This window comes from Berghia stephanieae, chromosome 2 (genome assembly GCF_034508935.2).
Source record: "Berghia stephanieae isolate SIO BIC M18660-M18661 chromosome 2, UCSD_Bste_1.3, whole genome shotgun sequence".
Classification (NCBI taxonomy): Eukaryota; Metazoa; Mollusca; class Gastropoda; order Nudibranchia; family Aeolidiidae; genus Berghia; species Berghia stephanieae.
The window spans coordinates 90,372,185-90,389,333 of NC_088361.1; the positions used below are offsets into that span (position 1 = coordinate 90,372,185).

At 35.7% G+C, this 17,149-nt stretch overlaps 1 protein-coding gene across 3 annotated transcripts in view; it reads right to left on the reverse strand.

The window, feature by feature from the left end:
* LOC144965819 (uncharacterized) overlaps positions 1–16,190 on the reverse strand; it is a 22,860-nt gene extending 6,670 nt beyond the window's left edge. Inside the window, exons 1-4 of one of the 3 annotated variants that reach the window (XM_078901570.1) lie at positions 16,063–16,190; positions 3,770–4,131; positions 3,135–3,246; positions 1–356 (exon numbers count right to left, since the gene is read on the reverse strand). The exon at positions 1–356 is cut by the window's left edge and continues 685 nt beyond it. In XM_078901570.1, coding sequence (XP_078757696.1) covers positions 1–356; positions 3,135–3,233 — 455 coding nt within the window. In that variant the 5' untranslated portion in view covers positions 3,234–3,246; positions 3,770–4,131; positions 16,063–16,190. Of the gene's footprint in view, positions 357–3,134; positions 3,247–3,769; positions 4,132–15,832 lie in introns of those variants that run through there. The other 2 variants (XM_078901573.1, XM_078901571.1) reach the window with 2 other exon arrangements.
* Positions 16,191–17,149: the final 959 nt, after the last annotated feature.

A 17,149-nucleotide genomic window follows, 5' to 3' on the forward strand; every position in this document is an offset into this window, starting at 1 on the left:
TGTCTATGTTGTTTATTGTCAAAACTCGAGGGGTCTCTGGTAGTTGCAGCCTTGCTTTCGGAAGAACACCTCTCTTGAAAGTGGCTAGAAGGAAATTTTTGGGATAATGTGATACTTTGTCTTTTGCGACTGTTGTAGTATTGTTGACTGGATTTCCTCCTTTGCATCCCAGCATAAAAGTTGTCAATGGAGTTTTTCCTGCTGCCACTGTAAGGCACCACCGCTGAATTGCTTGACCAACATTCAGCCGGAAAAGGTTTTTGGCTATTACGAATTGAGGACGTCCCGGCTTGTCTAATAACGGGAATGCGGAATTTCTGGTTTATTTTGTCAAATTTCTTCTCACAGAATAGAATCTGTTGTAAAATAATGAATAGAGGACAAAAAAAAAAAAAAAAGAGATTATTTTCAAATTCAAGCAGCTCCATATTCATTACGCACAAAACGTTCATAGTAAAATACAATGCATTGATATTTTAAAATTCCCAATTAAATAGCTAAAAGTTTAAGGAAAACAGGCAAGGGAGGTACAAATGTATTCTTTTTATCGAGGAGAAGAGAATATATCTCTAGCTAGTGTCTAAAACTGCAAAAGAATGAAATTTCATAGTTCTTATCGCTTTAACTAAAATTGTGCTTAGACTATTGACATCTGCTTCATTACGCCACAAACATTTTTGGCCAGAAAACTAGTTCTTCAAAAATGACCGTCATCTGAGATGATAATGAGGGTCATTTAATAGGTCAATATTTGAAAGAATAACCCTTCCACTTGATCTACCAGTGTACCAATGTTATTAATTAATGTTAGCTCTTTATTTCCTGATTGTTCTTCCCTCAATATATTATTTTCAACCATCACTATTACAAGTATCACATCGCGCGAGGTCCCAGGTTTGACCGTTTCTGCCACGATGAGGGTCATTTAAATCGATCGATATTTGAAGGACGAGTTTTCTTGCCAAATTTCTTACTATTTGTCTTTCCAGAGTACGCCAGTTAACAGGCTAGATAAACAACTGAACAAGTGTGTATGAAAGGTGCCAGACAAAGCAAGAAAGAAAAATACAAGAAAAAAACCATCCCAAAAAATCTGCGGTCGAATCTCAGACCTTCTGATTACTGGTCAGAGGTCGAATGATTTTTTGGGATGGTTTTTTTTTCTTGTATTTTTATTTCTTGCTTTGTCTGGCACCTTTCATACACGCTTGTTCAGATCTTTATCTTACACCGGTGCCTGTTCCTTTCTTAATTTGATCGTTAACAGGTTAAAGTCATTCTCCAGAAATAGGGATGGTTCAAATTAAATGTAATCATTACGTCTATCTGCCCACCTTTTCCTGTCAATGTCATCGTGTCAATCTTAAAATTGTGTAGGCTACAATTATTTCATTAACTATTATACTGCCGTACTCTGGAAAAATCCATATAAACATTTAGCCAGAAAACTCGTCCTTTAAATATCAATCAATTTAAATGACCCTCGTCTTAACAAAAACTTTCAAATCTGAGACTTCGCGAAGTACCAGGTTTGAAAGTTTTTGCAAAGACTAGGGTCCCTTAAATCGACCGATGTTTGAAGGACCAGTTTTCTGGCTAAATTTCTAAGTATGCGTTTTTCAAGAGTACGGCAGTATAATAATGTGTCATCTCAGAGTATGTAGTTTTAAATTCCTAGTCCACATTATAATGATAGTATACTGAATGCAACTGACATCAACAGTGTTTGATTGGGTATTTTGTTACAAATAATTGGTTTCATTTTACAACTCTGCGTGGGTGTTGGATGTCACACCGCCAGCCCCTTTCCTCGCCTTCGTGTTGACTTATTTTTATTTATTTATTTATTTATTTTTACATCTATATTTGTGACTCGTCGTCTCAAAACAGTATTATACCGCGATGAACCGGACGCCAAACAGTGAACTTAGAATTAAAATGTTAAGAAATGTGAACTTCAGTTTTTCATAATTTAAGATATCCTATCATATCATATTATCATATCACGTAAAGGATTATTTAGGCCAACAGACTTATGAAAACCCGATGTATTTAAATTATTTTGCCAGTCATTATTTTGAATCTGTTTACAGAAGAAATATTTTTCGTTTTATACTCGTTTTTAAAATCAAACTATGGGTTATTCCAAATTGACACATTTCTTTTTTTGCCACATTTTCTTTATATACAAATTAAATGTTCAAGAAAACTCTTAGACTTATCTCCCCTAGTATTTGTAACATGCAAACATATTTATTTAAAAAATCATTATAATCCATATTGTAAGAACCATGCACGAATCTATATAATATATGAATAAGATCACCTCTTATTCTACGATATTTTAGTGAAATCAAATTTAGATACATGTACTTTGTTTCTAAATAAGATAGATGTCGAATATCAGGCAAAAGTCTTGTAGTAGCAGTAATGGTAGTGGTAGTAGTAGTAGTAGTAGTAGTAGTAGTAGTAGTAGTAGTAGTAGTAGTAGTAGTAGCAAAAGCAGCAGCAGCAGCAGCAGCAGCAGCAGTAGTAGTAGTAGTAGTAGTAGTAGTAGTAGTAGTAGTAGTAGCAGTAGCAGTAGTAGTAGTAGTAGTAGTAGTAGTAGCAGTTAGTAGTAGAATAGTAGTAGTGGAATGTAGTATAGTAGTAGTAGTAGTAGTAGTAGTAGTAGTAGTAGTAGTAGTAGTAGTAGTAGTAGTAGAAGTAGTAGTGGTAGTAGTTGTTGTAGTAGTAGTAGTGGTAGTGGCGATGATGGTGGTGGTAGTAGCGGTAGGTAGATGCCAACAGCAACAGTTAATGCATAGGACGAGATATGACGTCAGTAAGGCACTTTTACAATTTGTTTTAACCCCAGAGGCAACGCTGTAATCAGCCATAAAATAATTTTACATCTGATGCGGTGGCAGACTATTTATAAAAAAGTCTTTTCCCATGACTCAACTTTGATCGCCCATCATGGGACTCGAAAAGGGACTTAACTGTCCAAAGGTGAGTGTCATACACCAATAATACAAAGCCGCATTATTATTGAATAAACAATACACAAATAATCGCAATGTGACAATAATTATATTTCCTATATCATTGAAATCCTGGTCAGCAATTTTATCTTAAGAGGCCACTTCACTAACCTGCCTTTGATACGTATTTATCTCTGGCGTGTCAATACGAAGCCGCCTCCGAGTCAAGCCACCATAGTATCCATTCTTACTTCCCCCGAACACATCCATGGTACACTATCTGCTGTAACACAAGATTGATTTTTAATATGAGATAGATCATGATCCATAAGGGTAAATCGAGCACAGTACATTTGTAATGATAGTGCAGGCACTTCTTTTTATCATCATCATCATCATCATCATCATCATCATCATCATCATCATCATCATCATCATCATCATCATCATTATCTTCTTCTTCTTCTTCTTCTTCTTCTTCTTCTTCTTCTTCTTCTTCTTCTTCTTCTACTTCTTCTTCTTCTTCTTCTCCTCCTCCTCCCCCTCTTCCATCTCAGCAGTTTTGTTTACACTTAAGATTTTAAAACAAATTTAAAAGTATGAGAGAACAATAATAAAATGATGCGAAGTCAACACGAGATAGGTTATAGACAAATTGAAAAACTGTGAATGAAAAATATAACTGAACGATTCATTGTCGTAAAATCAAAGTAAAACAAAAATGTCCACTCATATAAAAGTCATCGATAATGATTAAAATGAATTTTAATAACATGATTTATTATAGTATAGGTACATAAACTTACTTGCATACTGATTTTATCTATATATCATGTTTATCTTGAACACCTTCTCTTTCGATCTACTACACGGAAGGACACAGAGGAATCAGATAACAGAATAAAGGCTTGCCTTTTTTTCTGTAAAAATCAGTGGAGCGAACTTGGTCGTCCAAGCTGAGACACCGGATTATATTCACTGCAACCTTACTAATACTATCACTGACTATATCGCAACATTGTAATTACAGAATGAAATCCGGGGAAAGGCCGTTTGTTATCCCAGCAGATCAAATCAAGCGGAGAGGAGAAGCCACTTTGAAGATCTCCGATGTTTGCTGTTGTTTGTTGTAGGCTAGAAGTAACAATTTTATGTTTATATTTCTATTCTAATCAAAGAGATTTTGGTCGTCACAATTTACGTGCACATAATTGCAGGTCTGATAACCGGACGCACTTATGGGCTTGATTTAACATTGCTGTAATGGGCAATATCTTGCGTTGGTTGAATTTCCATTACAACAATGAACCCGTAACAATTTAAGTTATCAGACCTGAAAATAAATGCACGTCGGTCACAAGCAAAATATATTTAATTATGAGCTTGATGTAAATTTCGAATACATTAAACATGTTTATCAACACATAGTATTTAACGATAACCCTGAAAACTAATCAAATATATAGTTTTGTATTCAGCAGCTCCTTTATTAAATTGGTCACCCGTCTTAAAGTTGTATAATGCTGGGGTGAAGATAAACGTTTATAAAATCACAAAAATGCCCTTAATAAGAAGCCTAGACCTTCAAACCCATTAGGCTCATGGAGACAGAGTTACTCTTAGTTTTTGCAGCATGAAACGGACAACAGCAATTGCTTGCTACCCTTTGGATTGGACGCTAATCTATTGCAAAGTACTTTCAGCTATATCTAACCGACCCATCTACCCAGTGACTGCTAGGTGGACAGGGTGCGAAGAGATCAAAATTTTTTGTTAAAAAAATCTCGACTTCACCCTGGATCGATCTCAATCCCTTTGCGAGTGAAGGATGTGCTCTATCAATTGAGCTATTGGGACGCCCTTTAATAAGGAGAGTGGGTTTTGTTCCTTGAACTTAAAAAAACCCTTTAAAATTTCCTATTTTCCACCAAATATATATTTAAATTCGATTTTCTTCTTCTAGTTCATTCCGACATAACAAAATAAATTGAGCGTTTATATAGCGCAATATCCACTAAACGTGCTCAAAGCGTCGGCTGGCACTTGCTAAGTTACCTGTAGTGTTAGTTATTGTTATTTTGTGACCTACTGCCTTCAATCTGTATTATGTCGGTCTGAGCCTAATGCTTAAAAAAAAATCCCCGTTAAATTTAGATTGATATGATCTGAAAATAAAAATTTTTAGCTTTTCGGACTTGAATAAGCTTAAATCAAATTTTATGCGGCTATGGGATCTTGTGGCCATAGCACTCGACTTCGGATCAGAAGGTCCAGGGTTTGAGTCCGGGTCTTAGTGGCGCAAAGTTGGAGTCCTCTCCATATACTCCGGTGTAAAATTAGTACGACCGTTAACAACGTTTACTCTATCGAAAAGAAATAATCCCAAAATCGCCTAATAGACGTCGTGTCTCGTCCTACATGTTAAGTATTGGTGTTGGCTAGGAACCCCCTGTAAAGAGCTTTGAGCACGTTTAGTGCAAATTGCACTATATAAATGCTCATTTCCCCTCTCTCTAAACTAGTTAAGAACTGCATTATTTACCGGTAAATACAGGCTATTACGAACAGACACTCTCTTATTTTAATTATTATACCACTGTACTGTGGAAATTAACATAGATCGAGACGAATCTTTTGAGCCGTCAACGATTAAAATCGGTCTGGTAAAAGTCTGTAGGTACGTGCAAATGAATCTGACAACAGAGCGGCCAGATGGCGATTCTCACATCAAATGACCGATCATTATGCCCAAGCAGATTTTATAAATAATAATTTAAGTCAACAGGTGATAGGATAATTCTATTTGAATTCCCCTTAAGTTTTCAAGTTACTCCTAGATCAATCCTTAATTTATAATTAATAGTTTCATAATTTTTTTTATATTTGTCAGGAATTCTGTGCTCGTTGGCAACCCCCCCCCCCCCCTTAAAAAAAAAAAAAAAACAAAAAAAAAAAAAAACAAACCCCCCCCAAAAAAAACAATTAACATTGGCTGAATGAAATAATTTTGATTCCCCCCATCCTTATAATTTTAAAGAAAAGATTGAGCTCATAAACATAACCCAAGTCCATTTTTATTGAATGTAAATGCCATTCTCAGCACCTCACCCATCCCATGAAAATACCGATTTAAGGCGTCGGGTCCCAATAGGCTCCAATAGTCGTGACGTCACGTCCCTCATAATGACGCATGGTAACTTAGTAACTGGTTCTAAACTATTGGAACAATGGCGGACTTATGAAATACTTCTCCGACGAACGTAAAAGTGAATCCAGAGGAGAAAAACATTATAAATTTGATCCTGTTTTGACTTTTATACATTCTGATTACATGACATGTGAAAAAGTTCTAGTCAGCATGAAGAATAAAAAGTACCGATTTTCTTTGTTTAGAACTAACCTGCTCGTTGCTGGGCGGACGTGACATCAGCTACTGAATCCTATTTAACTTTCTTACTTCTCTGAAATAACTAACACTGATCAAATGGAACAAAAACTTCAATATAATCAAGGGAGACAGATTATGTCGACGTTTCGGGTTTCTATTTTTGTCAACAAAACACGATGTCTGAAACACTAACGACGTACTACTCTACTAATATGAAAATTACACAAATCATAAATAGGCCATACATAGACTATATTATACTTCTTTAAACAGTTCTATTCAAAACAATATTTGTTTAAAGAATAATTCATAATACTATGACGTGTGTTAAGGTACGATTCATTGATACAGTACTCTAAATTTCGATTAGGTCGCCTCTGACGAAAATATCTTACTTCTGATATATAATAGAAATGAATTCCGGATTTGTGGATGACAATAATATGGTCAAAGCAACAGAAAGGCTACCATGAAAAGAATTGAAAATAGGCGACGTGCACTTATTTGCAGGTCTTATGACCCAATTTATTACTGGCTCATTGTTGTAATAGAAATCTAAAAAAATGATGCAAAATGTTTTCCATTACAACAATGCTAAACTTGGCCCATAATTACGTTCGGGTGTCAGACCTGCATATATGTACATCGGAAATCGACAATTCAAACTTTTGTTTAAATAAAACAAAACAAAAAACAACAAAAAAAAAACAAAACAAAACAAAACAAAACAAAACAAAACAAACAAAACAAAACAAACAAGCGAACAAAAAAAAAAAAAGAACAAAATAAAACAAATAAACAAATGACGAAGTAAACGATCAAACAAACAAAAACAAAACAAAATTTACTTAAAAGTGAACTACATTTTCATGTTGTACGTAGATATTTTATGTGTGACTCTTATCTCAAAACGATTTTGTGTCAGGATGAAAATTTTAACTAGATACTCGTATCTACAGTTCTTATAAGGACTTTTTTAAAATTCTAAATTTTATTTTATTTTTTTAAACTGCAGATAAAACATATTAATTTCCCACAAATTTCAGAATTTTTATACTAAAAATTCAATTTTCCGCGCCTAATCTTATCGAGGCGGGGCGACGTGTAAACGTTGAGACGGGGGATCACCTTTCTAAAAGGCTCCATACACGCCCGGATATGATCCTGGTCCAGACCCCGATCAGGCAAACCGGGATGAAAACGCAATGTGTGTGGCCAAATACCTGGCCGATAAACCTAGGTACGGTCGATCGCCCGCAAAGCCCGCTTTGCTTAATATTTTTCGAGGCGATCGGCGATCGGGGGCGTGGCAGTATAAAAAATTGGACAATTTTTTTTCGGATTTTCGCTGTTTTGACGTCAGATTCGTGATCAGCGTCGAATTTACAATAGGTTTGATACCAAGAACTATGTTTTTACTCCAAAAATTGATGAAATTAGAAATAAATTTTAATTAATATTGAGGCTATGTGGCCGACAGAAAAGTGCCCCTCCCTGTTTTGTGATGGATCATGTGGTATGACTCTCGCTTTCGGATCGGAAGGTTCAGGTTTCGAGACCCGCTCTGAGTGGCGCAGAGTTGAGTCCTTGGAAAAGGCTCTTTACTCACATTCTCTCACCGTACTCAGGTGTAAAATGAGAACATGGCCGTTCGTTGTCTTTGTTGGGAAAAAATGTCACATCGCCTGACAGGCGTCATGTCTCGTCTTTCAAGTCTAATATTGCTGTTGCCTTGGGACCCCTTGTAAAGCGCTTTGAGCACGTGGATATTGCGCCAAATAAATGCTGTGTTATTATTTTTTTTAAATAATATTTTTATAAATGTTGCGCCAGGAAGAGGTAGATGGCAAAAGTTTCGTTCTTGTTCATCGTAAAACTTATAAAGGATTTCATACAAAATAAAAAATAGTTTTCATAATTTTCAATGTAATGATATAATAATATGCCAGTTCTTTTTTTTTTTTTTCCTCCTCACCCGTTGACGCGACATGACGGTCGACCTTGACACAGACATTTGGGATTGGCAGATGCCAAAAAGCCTTGACTACGTGATGACAGGGGTGGGCATTGTAACCTTGAATTATAATCTACAAACAACGCCCCCCCCCCCCAAAAAAAAAAAAAAAAAAAAAAAAGAAAAGAGCTGTGTGCGTGTGTGTGGTGGTGGTGGTGGTGGTGGGGGGGGGGGGTGCGAATGCGAGTAGTCCCGAGGAGTACCCGTTTAACCTGCCACGGGAACACTGTCGATTTGTTTTATAAATAATAATAATAATAATAATAATAATAATAATAATAATAATAATAATAATAATAATAATAATAATAATAATAATAATAATAATAATAATAATAATAATAATAATAATAATAATAATAATAATAATAATAATAATAATGACGATAAATAAAAAATCTTTATTGTCCACAAAATGGAAAAATTTCCGTGGTCTACGTTGCTTTTAAACTTAAATCGGATTGCAAATGTATTGATGTTATGCGTATTGGAAAAATACTCACGACATCTCCATCGGGGTATAACATATTAACACACAAAACTGCAAACGTGAACGTTCATTGTCTGATTGATATAACTTAGTGAAAAGTTAATTATAAAATGCTGTCTAAAAGCAATAACAACGGGTTGACTAACGTCAAATTCATTCCTTCTATTGATGCTCTGTGTTAAATTAAAATACTCACAAAGTCCGCCAGCCAGAAATATCACTCCAGCCCAAAGATCTACATGGAACCTTGAACGTTATAGTCTGATATATTTTAATGAGAACTAATCATAAAAATGGGTGTCAAAAAACAATAACAATGAAATGAGTGAAGTCAATTTGGATCCTTCTATAAATATCCAAGAACTTTACTCACTCCATCCGCTCTCTCCTCCTTCAATACATATGAATCTATTCTCTCATCACTTTTTTGTGCGGCTATGCATGTGATCTTGTGAAATGACACTCGCCTTTGGATCGGACGGTACTGGATTCGAGTCCCGCTCTGAGTGGCGCATAATTGAGTCCTTGGAAAAGGCTCTTTACTCGCATTCTCTCACCTTGTTCACTGTTAAAATGAGTACCTCGCTGTTTACAGCGTCGTCTCTGTCGGGAAACAATTGCAATATCGCTTAACAGTCATGTCTCGTCTAACATGTTTTTATGTTGGCCAAAGACCCTTATAAAGTGATTTGAGCACCTTTATTGAATATAGCGGTATATATAGCGCAAGTAAATTTTTCTCTCTTTCTCTTTCTCTCTCTCCCTCTCTCTCTCTCTCTCTCTCTCTCTCTCTCTCTCTCTCTCTCTCGACATGTTAGATTATTATAGCTATTGCTACATATGATGCGAATATCTTGGACAGTTATTGATGCTATGAGTTTAGGTAAAATGCTCGCAACATCCACCAGTCGGAAATAACGTACCGTCATACAAAACTACGAGTAACCTTGAACGTTAAAAGTCTGATTGATATAATTTAGTGAGAACTAATTACCAAAATGACTGCCTTAATACAATAACAAAGAGTGGAATGATGTCAATTTCGTTCCTTCAACAGTCTAATTGATATAATTTAGTGAGAAGTAATCACTATTGTGGCAAGACGAAAGATAGAATAACAGACAGTAACTGGGATCGGTTCTGTCGGCCACATAGCCTCACTATTAATTAAAATTTATTTCTAATTTCACCAATTTTTGGAGTAAACACACAGTTCTTAGTATCAAACCTATTGTAAATTTGACGCTGATCACGAATCCGACGTGAAAACAGCGAAAATCCGAAAAAAATTGTCCACTTTTTTATACTGCCACGCCCCCGATCGCCGATCGCCTAAAAAAAATATCTCCCCGTATGTGGGCAAAAATCATCTGCGATAAACGCAGGGATGGGGTCAAAGCGATAGGTCATCCGTCCCGCTACCAGCGGATGTCGGCGTCTATGGGGGGCAATAGCAATGAGCAATGACTATCCCGGACCAGGCATGGAACCTAGAAGAAGAAGATCCCGCACAAATCTTTGGTCCTCTTTTTCGCTTACGAAGTGCTCGAATTCGCGTCAAAATATGGGACGAAGCCGTTTCGTATATCCTATTTTTAAAAATTAATTACGACGTTGTTTATCGATGAATATGACTGAAAGTTGGCACACATTTAGAAAAAAGGTCATTTTAGATTATGTCAAGCGACAAAACTCGTGCAATTACCAGAAGACCGTTAAAAATAGATGTTCACTCTTTGGAGTAAAATATTTCTAAAACTACCGGGCGTGGAGGTTTTGTCGCTGACAAGGCAATACATGAACATTTCTTCTTTTTGGTTGTAAAATTTCATATGAATATGACGAGTAATTTTCCCGTATTTTACAAAACACCATCCTAATTTGCTCTTCAAGTTTCAATATTTTAATCCACTTATTACGCAAGATACAACCAAAGGTCGAAAAAAATGCCGAAAAAGCGTCCCATATTTTCGCGTTTTTTTCCTCTTTGCGGGTCATCCAAATAAATGACACCTTTGAAACTGCATAACTTGTTTATTTATGAATGGATTTTCAAAATTCAAAAACAATTTTACTCAGTGGAGATAGGGCTTTGATTTTAGACAAAAATTTTCCTCAAAAAGAGAAAAAAAACATTTTTCATAGTCATTGCTACTTTCTATGTCAATAATTCTTTATATTATTCGAATAAACATCGTTTACTTCGGCATACTTTAGTATTGTGTCGTCACAATATAATTGTGATATATTGTTCTACAAATGTATTATTTTTATATCAGTTCAATGTAAAAAACACAACAAAAAAGCTCGCGTTATTCGTGTTTCGTTTTGGGTCTTGTGGAAATAAAGTATAGATAAATACGGTTACAAGGGAAGGATAAAACAAATACACACATAAAAGAACTTCATCTCGATCGTGAGGGTCGTCGGATGTAACCAAACAAATATGAAATTAAACAATCACTACCGTATTATTAGTGGGATAATTCATTCACCGAGAGGTGCATAATAATATAGATTATCAGATCTCAGAACGGCCGTTCATTGTAAGTTTGGACGACATGTACATGTTTAAGGTCAGTAAGGTCATCAATGACAAGCAAGAAAAATGATTAATGATCAAAAATATGAAATTTATAGAAATTAAATGTTTGTTTGTTTTTGTTTATTACCATATTTGTTAGGGTTTTTTTTTACATCGGAACACCGTAATGGGCCTAGTTTATCATTATTGTAATACACGGTATTTTTAAAAAGATATTTTCATTTTAACATAGGCCCACATAAGTGCACGTCCTGTTTGGGTAAAGTAGATGAAGTTGAAGATAAAATCTGCTGGAGGAAGAGTGTCAAAATAGAAAGAATATAATATGTATATATATATATATATATATATATATATATATATATATATATATATATATATATATATATATATATATATAGTAACAACAATAAACGATTTCACTCCCTGAAGATTGCCCAAAGTAAAAAGCATGAAACAGATCTGTAGGAGTCAGTAATAATTCAAATATTTTAGTTATTACTAGTAAAAAGCCCACAATTTCGCGGGGTAAGAACTATTTTCATTCGATATTGCCATAATCATTTTCTTGATTAGCTTGATTACGATTAGATGCACATTTTAATCGATGTGCTTGTCGTCGCTGCCATGCTTTATTCGGCATGATTCTAGTTTATCAGTGAGTAGATATCAATATCAATAAGTCGCAAGTCTTTACCACGCTTTACTTGGGAGTGCTTTGCACTACCTTCAATACTTCACAAATAAAAATGGCGGCCGAGAATCAAAACAATGGTCAAATTAGGAAATTTTAAACTTTCACAAATCTATCAAGGTTTGTTCTAGAGTTTTAAAAACGCTTTTATATGATGACAAATTGAATAAATAAACGCCTGACAAAAGATCAAGTGAATTATATCACTATGAATGCCACGATTTGCTGAAAAATGCCAATCTGACAGTTCCTAGCAAACACACCCATTTGTGACTTTCACAAATCTATCAAGGTTTGTTCTAGAGTTTTTAAAACGCTTTTATATGATGACAAATCGAATAAATAAACGCCTGACAAAAGATCAACGGTGAAAATACAAATTGAATGAATACTGGGGATGTAGGAGCTTTCGGAATGTCTCCCCTTTAATCTTTACTTATGTGAGGTCAAATGAAAATCTGAAGCGGACGCGAAAAATATCAAGTCCCCGAATCTGTCTACTTTTGGTTTGATCGGGCTAGAAGCTAGACAGAACCAGTTGACAGTTTGCCGAAACTAAACATTTCCCAGGGCAATAATTATCACATCGATGGCATAAAAACGACAGTAATATCAGCAGTAATATTAGTTGATGTTGTTAATCGGTGAAACTTGTTTAAAATTTCTGTAAATCCGAAAACCGTCATGTGATCAAGTGAATTATATCACTATGAATGCCACGATTTGCTGAAAAATGCATCTGACAGTTCCTAGCAAACACACCCCTCCCCCCCCCCCCCTTGCTCAGGAATTTCTCGACTTGATGGACCCCCCCCCCCCCCCCCGTTTTTTTTTTCTTCCACTCAACCACATTCCAAAACACACACACACACATGTATACCACGCACACACACACATACACACACGCACACATATAAACATACACGCAATGAGAACACACAACTACATAACAACACTGATCACCGCTAAATTAACACAACGGAAGTAAGGACTCTACTGGACAGATAGAGTTGAGGGTGTGGCCATGAAATGTTAGTGTCTTCGGTAAATTTTTTATGATATGTTTGACTTAACGAACTTTCAAACTGACTTTAAATCAAAAAAGGAAATCAAGTTATCTGTTTATCTATCTGTAAAAAATACATTTCTATTTTTCAAATCTTTCAGTAGAGTTGTGCGCCGTATCAATTTCTTTATTGAGTCAAATAAGTACAATGTTCTCCACAAGGCTATATTTTTTAAAGAAAGGATGTATATTTACCGCTCCTTTAATACTAAAGTCGAGCACTTTTATTTCGTGGTTTATATTTTATACAGTATATGTAATGTATATATATATATATATATATATATATATATATATATATATATATATATATGTGTGTGTGTGTGTGTGTGTGTGTGTTTAGGTTAGTGGTTTTAAAATATGTTCATGGCTTGGGGCTGCTGAAACCTAAGCTTAGAATTTTTGTGTCTTACAATGTTTTACGACGAATTTTCCAAATTAAATTATAACTCAGCAAAAATGATTATTCCTAGACCATATCTCTACACAGAGTTTTGAACTGAAACTCTATCCATTTCATTCGCAGCATCACACCGACAGATGCCACCAGCCATTTCCAAAAACAAACGCATAATATAAGCCTTTTCCCTTGAACAATACGTAAATGGAATAAACTACCACATGACATAATAGACATCACAGAACCAACATCATTTCAACGCGATTTCCACATATATACAAGAACACCGGGAGGATTGAATGACTTGAGTGACAGGATTATAATTTGTGTAGTGTGATAGGTAACATTTATGTAATAGAGTCAGACAACCGGGTAGTTGATGCCGGCGAGTGTGATAGAGACAACCGGGTAGTTGATGCCGGCGAGTGTGATACTGATGGAGACAACCGGGTAGTTGATGCCGGCGAGTGGTAGTGGTAGTATTGGCAGAGTGTAGAGGCCGTGGTGGGAGTGAATGGATTCGGTCCCGGGGTCGACTTAAGAGTTCCAGACTGTAACTGCGGCGGTGGTGCTCAAGTGAGGAAGATAGATCGAGACAATGAAGTGACAGTTTAGTACTACTGTTAGTGATAGTAGCATGACTTCATGTGTCAGAAGTAGAAGTAGGGAGTTGATTTCATGAGCGAAGAGCACACACCACAGTCAAGTCCGGAGACACCATAGTCTACCCGAGTCCTAGCCCATCCACTCCAGGGTAGTGGAGGCGATCAAACCACAAAGCCACAAAGGCCAGAATGTAAAATGATGAAGTCTTTATTCAGGAACAATGGAACAGATCATTCTTTTATATCGTATTCTATAGGCGTGTAGCAATGAATGGATCAATGAATGAATGAAAAGTAGGGCTGGGCGGGTACCCGCGAGTACCCGCGGGTAATAAAGTCAAACCGGGTACTCGGGTAAAAGGGGCGGGTAACGGGTACCCGCTACAACAAATGGAAACCGAACTGAGAGCGATAATTTTTGGCGGTTTTAATATTTTTGAACAAAAATTGGAAATAATACAATTTTATTTACATATTTACATTTACATGACATTTTTTCAAAAGATTTTCCTACTTTATTGTTCAATTACATTGATTTTTTTTGTTTTATTTGTTAACACACATTTGATTCAATTTTGGAATCAATAGGTTAAGACTATATTATATTAGTTCTTATCTTTTAAAGGAATCTCAGGTATTTTTATTTTATTTATTATTTATTATTTTTTTTCATTGTAGTTAATTATCTTTGTTTCTTACTTCAGTTTCGCTTCATTTGTTGTAACAAATAATAAATTAATTAAAAAATTAAAAAATAAAAAAGACCCCCCCCCCCCCCCCCCCCCCCCGACACAAAAAAAATTTCTGGGGACAAAAGTCACTCCTGCCACGGGTACCCGCGGGTACCCGGGTAATCAGACCACTACCCGGGTATTACCCGGGTAATGATTTGGGCGGGTAATCCCAGCACTAATGAAAAGAATGGCAGAAGAATCTCCACAATATTAGCTATAGCAGTTAAAAATAGATTTAGCGCGGACGTCAGGGAAAGCACCTACGTCACTGGTCCAGGTAAAGTGATGCGTAGACTGAAGTGAGTAAACTCGATCGAGTTGTGTGCATCTTCATGATTTAAACAAATTAATGCAAATAACATGGGACATGTATGAAGGAACGAATAAGTCTAAACTAAAGAGTTATGCTACAAAATCAATCATAGTGAATTGCAGAGTTAAAGAGTAAATGTTAAGCTCGTAATTAGTAATCAAAGGCGTTAACGTTATGGCTGTATGAAATATTTAAGTAGCAATTATTAAGTATATAGAAGAACCAAGTAGATTTAGATGACTCAAGGTAGGTGGCTAGAAAGCTATGATTTGCCAGAATTAGTGACATAAATTTGTAAATGATCATAGTTGTTAAAATGAAGTTATAACGATGTGAAGTGATGAAAGCACACAAAAATATAGTATCAGGCCAGAAGTCACACCCAGCCGAAGATAAAAATAGTACTACATCGAGAGACTACCTGTGTAAGGGCTTAACACACAACACACAGTGTACTATTGGTCATAGTAACACACACGAGTAAAGGAATGTTGATATCAACCACAGAGGCACACAGTCAACAGTCTTGCATACATTTAAATAGTGATGGTAGCGACAAGTAGTAAAGAGCAATAGAGTACAAAATCAAATAACATTAGATAGAATGGTCATTCTATTACATTTATGTGGTGATGGGCACAGCTTGCCTTTTGCATCTATGGACTTGAACTTGAAATAAAATGTTAACCAAATTTTACACAGTATTTTTTATTCTTCTTTTACACACGATACTTCATTCCTTTTTCATCACTAATTTTAACTACTAATGTTTTGCATCTTAAATAAACTCATCCCTTCACATGAGAAATTACTCCAATAAATAAAAAATAAATCTCAAAGCAACAATAACCAGAAACGTCCTAAGCGAGAATAAAGTCGATATCAAACGTTGTCCAATCTATTACCGATCATTGATAGTTTGTTCTCATATTACTTTGAACCATCGCACTATCGCGGACATTTACAGCCGTATAATCTGTATTTAATGGAGGGCTTACCACGGAACCCATTCACACCGTCTTGACGATTGCTTGCGCATGCGATACGACACTTGGGTACGACGTAACACCGATGACTCAAGACAATGATCTATTTATTGTCCGAGGCGGTTTCGATATGGGAATTCATATGTATTATGACCAGTAGAACAGTATTATGTCGGGCTGGTTGATATTCTGAGATAGAAATTTTTAACCAGATACATAAGAATAATGTTTAGTTTATTTGTTTCAGTGATATCGTTAATAAAAAAAAAAAAAAAAAAAACAGCAACAAAACACTCACACCCCCACCCTTCCCAAAAAAACAAAAAACAACAACAAAAAACAAACAAACAAAAAACAAAAAACAAAAACAAAAACAAAACAAAACAAAACAAAACAAAATAACGGATAAAATACCAAATTTTGAAAATTAAAAAAAAAAAGATAAAACCAAACAACCATTAAAAAAAAACAAAACAAAACAGAACAAAAACAAACACCCCCCCCCCTTTCCAAACAAATAGGGTATTAAATAAAAGCAAAACATGTGGTCTAGTGCTATGACACTCGTTTTCGGATCGGAAGGTCCTGTGTTCGAGCCTCGCTCGGCGCATAATTGAGTCCTTGGAAAAGGCTCTTTAATCACATTCTCTCACCGCACTCGTGTGTAAAATGAGTACCTGGCCGTTAACAGCGTTGTCTCTGTGCCTACGAAAAATTGTAATGTCGCCTAACAGGCGTCATGTCCCGTCCTAAATGTTAAGTGTTGCCGTTGGCCAGGGACCCCTTGGAAAGCGCTTTGAGCACGCTAAGTGGATATTGCGCTATATAAAAGCTCATTCTATATTTAAATTTCACATTTTTGATAATTTAAAAATTTTCTTGCTTGTCATTGATGACCTTACTGACCTTTAACCTGTTGAACCGTGTTGTTGACATTTTAAAAAGGAAGTA